The following is a 7,500-nucleotide window of genomic DNA, read 5'->3' on the forward strand; positions in this document are numbered from 1 at the left end:
GGTAAATTATCTTTACGGTTGCATCATTGGACATGCGTGATAATTATTTTTTTAATGAACATTTGTATATATCAAGATATTTTGTAGTTAAATAATGGAATTTTTTTTTTTGATGCTAGAAGTTTTAAATTCATGGTGCCATGGTAATGGTGAGGTGACACAAAATAAAATGAATGTAGTGTCCAATGAGGCGAGATAATCAAAATTGCAGTCACAGTTACTTAAGTTGATAGTATAGTAATTTTTTTTCTATAACGTTTTCGCGAAGTCTTGTGGTGAATGACTAAATAACTCGAACTAATTAATTAGAGCAGCTGCATTCCATTTATTGAATTATACTGTAAAATATGAAGAAGGAGGGGGGTTACACTTGGAGATGACCGTTGTTAACAAATCATCATTGTCAATTGGGTCATAACACGAACGGAATAAGATGTACCAATAAGACGTGACGAGTGAACGAAGATTATTCCCCTGCCGTCTGTTTTTACGAGTATCGAGTGTGTCATAAGACAAGGATAGCAAGAAAACAACGAAGTGTTTTGCTCACGACCATGTGTCGTATTCACATAACGATTCTTTATTGATCAAATTGTAAGGCGTCTTTCTATCGCACGAAAATGTCTCAAGTTCAAATCCGAATAGAGATGCGAGATCTATTATGAGTAATTTTGAACCTATGATTATTATTATTCTAAAATATATCAACAATGTTTAAAGTGAGTGTTATTAACTTATGTGACGTTGCATCTTCGTATCTATTCACAGACATTACATTAGGACAATGACATTAAAACATGGACTTTTTGTTATCTATTTTTTAAATCTTATCAATATAGCTATCGCACATCTAAGATGGAAATAATTACAAAGTGTGTAAAACACACAACAATAATACGATCAACACAAGGATTAGATATATCTTATACTATAACACATTTACACTATAATAAAATAATCATAATACATATTAAACAAATTAACAACGGTTTCTCCTGCGCATGTATGTTAAGAAATAATTACAAAGTGTGTAAAAACACACAATAAATCAATTTTTAAAATAACTACAAAGTGTGTAAAACACACGACAATAATAAAATTAACACACGTTTTACATATATCTAATACTATAACAAACTTACACAATACTATAATAAAATGATAATACATATTTTACAATTTAATAACGGTTTATCCTACACATGTATATTAACGACATTAATAATTACAAAGTGTGTAAAACACACAATAATACAATTAAAAATAACTGCAAAGTGTGTACAACACACAACAATAATACAATTGACACACCTATTACACATGTGTAATACTATAACACACTTACACACTATTGTTATAAACTGCTGATCATGCAATTTTTACTTTAACAATTTAACAAGGGTTTCTCATGCTTTTTATATTACTACTGACGACCTTAAAATATGACCCCCCCCCCCCCCCCCATCCCCACCCCCAGCCCATTCCCCCAGCCCGTCAGCCCTGATATGAACCATTTACCACACATATAATATGTGGATCATGAAGAGGGAACTTTTTTTTTTAATGTGGCGTAGTAGCACACATATGTAAAGGCTTATGATCGTATAGTGGCTTTTTGATAGATGGTAATTGCATTCCTTTGCATTGTTTGTAGCCGATGTTTATTAATAATGACTAAAGAGTTCAAGGGCCAATGATGATAATTCTCTGGTATGTGCATGGATTCTGCAGGGGGTATTATGTTCAGTTTTTTTCATAGAGGAGTCTGTTGAAAAAAAAATTGTAATTGCGCTTTGATCACATTTAGCGGATATTGTTTTGTTTTGTTTGTTTGTTTTTGTTTTTTTTTTCTTTTGTTTGTTTGTTTTGTTTTGTTTGTTTTTTTTTTTGGGGGGGGGGGGATTTTTGGGGGTTTTTTTGTTTTGTTTTGTTTGTTTTGATTTTTTGCTTTTTTATTTTTTTATTTTTTTTATATTTTTTTTGGTACCAAACAATAAAACCCACATATTAACCCTTCTCCTGGTTATCTGTTTCATAGATTTACATATCGTATGTTATGAATTTCATATCTTGATATATATCATTATAAAATTTCATAATATATATTATACGGTTATCCATATCCAAACTAATTGAATAGAATTGTTATCTGCATGTCTAATTACCATGAACTGTGACCCGGTCGTTATCATATTCACTCTATTATATTGATATTTCAGCACTAACCGCTGATGTTATCTATCCAGATAATGTTAGTCAATGAAAGAGCCGTGTAATTGTGCTCAGGTGTTTCACATGTAAAGCGTCTTGATTTGTTAGAGGTTGGTAATCTTACAGATGTGTCTGTGAAATTTGAAGGAGGTGATTTATATTCATGCACATTGTTTGCTCTTGGATTTATCTAATCGCCATAGAAACTTCCATCAACATCATCATCATCATCATCATCATCATCATCATCATCATCATCATCATCATCATCATCCCTATCATCATCACCATCATCATCATCATCATCATCATCATCATCATCATCATCATCATCGCAATAAACATTTGCTTATTGTTGTGCTGACGAAGGGTTTGTACCCGAAACGTCTATTGTCCCGAGTGTTCCCATCCGAAGCCTTTCTATTTACACATTTTCGTTAGCAACATTAGGCGGTGCTGGTATAAATGAGAATTTTCCCACCACTAACATAATAATATGTAAAGAAACATGCAGGGCTGATATCGTGGACCAAGAATGTTTTCCTTTAATTAATTGTCTGTTGCCAGATTCGGGCAAATCAATTAATCAGTAGATTTTTAACCAATTAAAACACGGGATTTGTGACACACTCTCAAGTCAGCTCGGACAAATATATTTACAACCTTTAGAATGAAGAATGTTGACATAGTTTTCTGTGATTGTACGATTGATCTGGGACATGGTGTGTAGTGTGTAGTGTCTAGCGTGTAGACCTTTTGACTGTTCCACAACCGTGCGCACGCGTTGACGTGAGTATCTTCACAACCTTCTGCTGGATTTTATTGAAAGTTGTCTCTAACATCAGAATTGTTAGTGACATTAAGCCGAATTTTTTTCATTGGTTTAAGTGATTAAGCATATGTAACGTAAGGAATTTAATATCCTGGTTCAGAATTGTGATAGAGGCAAGCGTATTTCTTTCATCTAAAAGACATACAGCGATTTCAAAATCTTGAAGACATCCTATTTTTGATGGGACTAACGGCTTTCCATACATCCGTTCCACTCGATTGCCGTTTACAAGGACAAGAAAAAGAATGAATGACTGACCTAGTTTCTTGGAAATTGACTTTTCCAATTGATGGTTCCTCTGTGACTTCCTCGTTGCTGTGCCTTTCAAACTATTAAGATTGATGCCTTTTTAAACTATTACCGTATAGAATGAGTCCTAGGTTATTCAACCAACATACAAAGTTGGAAATTGATTGTTCCAATTGATGGTTCCTCCGTGACCTCTTGTTGCTACGCCTGTAAATCTAGTAATATTGATGCCTTTTAAAAAAAACTATTACCATACAGTCTGAGTCTCGGGTTATTCAGTCAACATACAATGCAGACATCATTGAAAATTACGTCAATTATATATCGTGTATTTTATTAAAATTAGTTGAATACACATTTCAGTGGTTTTATTTTTGACTCGAAAATTTAAAATCAAGTATATTTTGCGCTTGATATCAACCGATAATCGTAAACCAGCGACCCGTTGCCACCTTGACTACTTACCTTTCAACCGAAGCAAACAACCCACAGATCCTGAGCACCACTCACAAATTTAACAGATGATTGAAAAAAATACATAGTGGCATCAGCAGGTGTTGCGATGCCATTCCTCTACCAATTCAATGTGTAACACTATTGTGATGAATACTCACTGATTGTTCCTCTGTTTTGCATATACTAAAGGCAGCTATGGCATTACGGATTGTTTGCCATGTATTTTCGTTGATAGGAAATTGATAGTCAAGTGGACGGGGCGGGCTAAATGGCAAGAATATTCTGATACGTTAGTTAGTGTTTAGGGACGATCTAGTCATCAATACGGTGTGGATTCGAGGATTTAGACAAGGCTAGAATTGACTTTGTGTTTTTTATGTAGTCTCCAATGTTAAGAAAAGCGTCAGGTTTGTGAAGACTGTGATATGAAAGAAGTTTAGATTCAGTGACATTTGAAGACTGTGATATGAAAGAAGTTTAGATTCAGTGACATGTGAAGACTGTGATATGAAAGAAGTTTAGATTCAGTGACATGTGAAGACTGTGATATGAAAGAAGTTTAGATTCAGTGACATGTGAAGACTGATATGAAAGAAGTTTAGATTTCAGTGACATGTGAAGACTGTGATATGAAAGAAGTTTAGATTCAGTGACATTCCACAATATCACACTCAACGCCCCCCCCCCCCCCCCCCCCCCTCTCCCCAGTGAACATAATTGAAGAATGGCAAACACGTACCCTGCCTGCTCGATGGGGGTGACCAGTGGGTTTTGTGTGACCTTTATGTTTCTTTTTGTCGTATCGAACACGGACGTAAACATTCGGAGGAACTCTCTGGGGTTTTTGTTTTGTTTTGGTGCTTTTTGGGTTTGTTTGTTTTTTTCGTTTTGTTGTTGTTGGGGGGGGGGGGGGGGTATACATCACACTCACAAAAGACATCATTTTTATCCAGTTAAGTGTCGTATTCTGGAATAACTCGTATTTCTGGCCAAATTTTTAAACACAATTTATTCCAGAGTACCGTCGTTGATATCTTTTGCGTAAAAGACCGACTCCATGTGCTAAATGGATATGAAGGACCACGTCTTTCTGGCCAACATGTAAATTATTTTCACTGTTCGGCAGTGTAAAATATTTACAAATAGAAATGTTGTTATGGTATGCGTTTAATTAAAATACTCACCAGTTTGCCACACAAGCGCAAAACTACGTTCAACATTAAACGTATATTATATCTATTTCTGATTGAGAGAATAGGCCTATAGATGTGACGAAATTGAAGTCACTCAGGTCTTTGTTATTGAATTTTTAGACAGCCATTTTAATGATTAATTTTCACTAAATTCTATTATTCAGATGGAAGCGCTCAAAGTTTTACATAGTTTTGTGTGTCGGTCATTACATTCGGCTGGCAGATATTGTGAGTATTTTACTGGAATGCATAGCATCAATATTGCGAACTCGAACTCGTCATACAAATGCCGTCTAAAACCAAAAACTATTTATTTTTTTAATAGAAACACAGTATATTGTCAACATTATCTAATATTATTATAATATCGTTGTAGACTTGATACAAAACCAATAAACAATATTTTTGACTTTGAACAACAACGACAATAGAACTATTAACGAATTAAAACTAGTTGGAAAGATGAGCGACGAAGGAACGACAGAGGTTAAATATGTAGTGCCAGAATCTGAGATGTTCCAGTTTGTTGTGAGGGCAATGGAGAAGGCGGGGGCCGCGACACCCTATGCAGAGGCCTTGTCACATCTTATTGTGGCTGCTGATAAAAGGGGCCATTATAGTCATGGCTTGAATCGACTTGGTGAGTGTGTTTATTAATCTCTCTCACTCTCTCTCTCTCTCTCTCTCTCTCTCTCTCTCTCTCTATATATATATATATATATATATATATATATATATATATATATATATGTATATATACCCCTATCTTTATCTCTCTATCTATCTATATCTCTATCTCCCTATCTCTGATCTTGTTTACCCCGCCTCTCTCTCTCTCTCCCTTTCTCTCTCTCTCTCTCTCTCTCTCTCTCTCTCTCTCTCACTCTCTCTCTCTCTCTCGCGCGCGCGCGCTCTCTCTCTATCTTTATATCTATGTGTATGTCTGTCTATCTATCTATCTATCTAACTATCTATCTATCTATCTATCTATCTATCTATCTATCTATTTATCTATCTATCTATCTATCTATCTATCTATTTATCCATCTATATTTATATATAAATATATATATATATACATATATATCTTCATCTATCTCTCTCTCTCACTCTCTCTCACTCTCTCTCTCTCTCTCTCTATATATATATATATATATATATATATATATATATATATATATATATATATATGTATATATATATATATATATATATATATATATATATATATATATATATATATATATATATAGTCTGATCCTATTTACCCCGCCTCTTCTCTCTCTCTCTCTCGCTCTCTCTCTCTCTCTCTCACTCTCTCTCTCTCTCTCTTTCTCTCTCTCTCTTTTTTTTCTCTCTTTATTTATTAATTTACTTCTTTCTCTTTCTTTATTTACTTACACATATACAAACACACACAAACACACACACACACATACACACACAGTGAGAGAGAGAGAGAGAGAGAGAGAGGGGAGAGTGAGAGAGAGAGAGAGAGAGAGAGAGAGAGGGCAAATAGATAGCTAGATAGATAGAAAGGTGGGGGGGGGTGGGTTAATAAGATCAGAGATAGATTGATAGATAGATAAACAGATAGATAGAAAGAAAGAAATGAGAGAGAGAGAGAGAGAGAGAGAGAGAGAGAGAGAGAGAGAGAGAGAGAGAGAGAGAAGCTTCCATTCAATTTGACAATTATCGTTAATTATTTCTTGGAGCTTCAAGCAGCAGCATTTGTGTATTATCCTTTTACCACGTAGTGGTCAGCTCTTTGGTTATTTCAATCCCCAGAATTCTATCTGTCTGATATTGCTACAGGTGTGACCAATGTGTACACGTAATGGTCAGCTCTTTGGTTATTTCAATCCCCAGAATTCTATCTGTCTGATATTGCTACTGGTGTTACCAGTGTACACGTAATGGTCAGCTCTTTGGTTATTTCAATCCCCAGAATTCTATCTGTCTGACGTTGCTACATGTGTGACCAATGTGTACACGTAATGGTCAGCTCTTTGGTTATTTCAATCCCCAGAATTCTATCTGTATGATGTTGCTACAGGTGTGACCAGTGTGTACACGTAATGGTCAGCTCTTTGGTTATTTCAATCCCCAGAATTCTATCTGTCTGACGTTGCTACAGGTGTTACCAGCGTGGACACTGAACCAGAGATATTGAAACAAACCCCCGCCACGGCGCATGTGGATGGACACAACTGTTTGGGTGAGTCCATAATAATAATATACCTAGATGAAAAATCAAAGGAAGAGAGAGGACCAAATATATCTATGTGGTCTTGTGGTATGACTCTCGCTTAGGGATCGGAAAGTCCTGGGTTCGAGCCTCGCTCAGTGCATAGTTGAGTCCTTGGAAAAGGCTTTTTACTCAGGTGTAAAATGAGTACATGACCGTTAACGGCGTTGTTTCTGTCCGAAAAAAATTATAATATCGCCTTACAGGCGTAATGTCTTGTCCTAAATGTTAAATGTTGCTGTTGGACAGGGACCCTTGTAAAGCGCTTTGAGCACGTTTAGTGGATATTGCGCTATATAAAAGCTCAAATT

General features: G+C 35.4%; 1 protein-coding gene across 11 annotated transcripts in view; it reads left to right on the forward strand.

The window, feature by feature from the left end:
- LOC144964527 (putative oxidoreductase YjmC) overlaps window positions 1-7,500 on the forward strand; it is a 61,304-nt gene that overhangs the window by 26,017 nt on the left and 27,787 nt on the right. The window contains exons 1-3 of one of the 11 annotated variants that reach the window (XM_078898947.1): window positions 1,566-1,625; window positions 5,318-5,581; window positions 7,052-7,159. In XM_078898947.1, the coding sequence (XP_078755073.1) occupies window positions 5,404-5,581; window positions 7,052-7,159 (286 nt within the window). In that variant the 5' untranslated portion in view covers window positions 1,566-1,625; window positions 5,318-5,403. The other 10 variants (XM_078898942.1, XM_078898941.1, XM_078898937.1 and 7 more) reach the window with 10 other exon arrangements.

The sequence above is a fragment of the Berghia stephanieae genome, chromosome 2 (assembly GCF_034508935.2).
Source record: "Berghia stephanieae isolate SIO BIC M18660-M18661 chromosome 2, UCSD_Bste_1.3, whole genome shotgun sequence".
Lineage (NCBI taxonomy): Eukaryota > Metazoa > Mollusca > Gastropoda > Nudibranchia > Aeolidiidae > Berghia > Berghia stephanieae.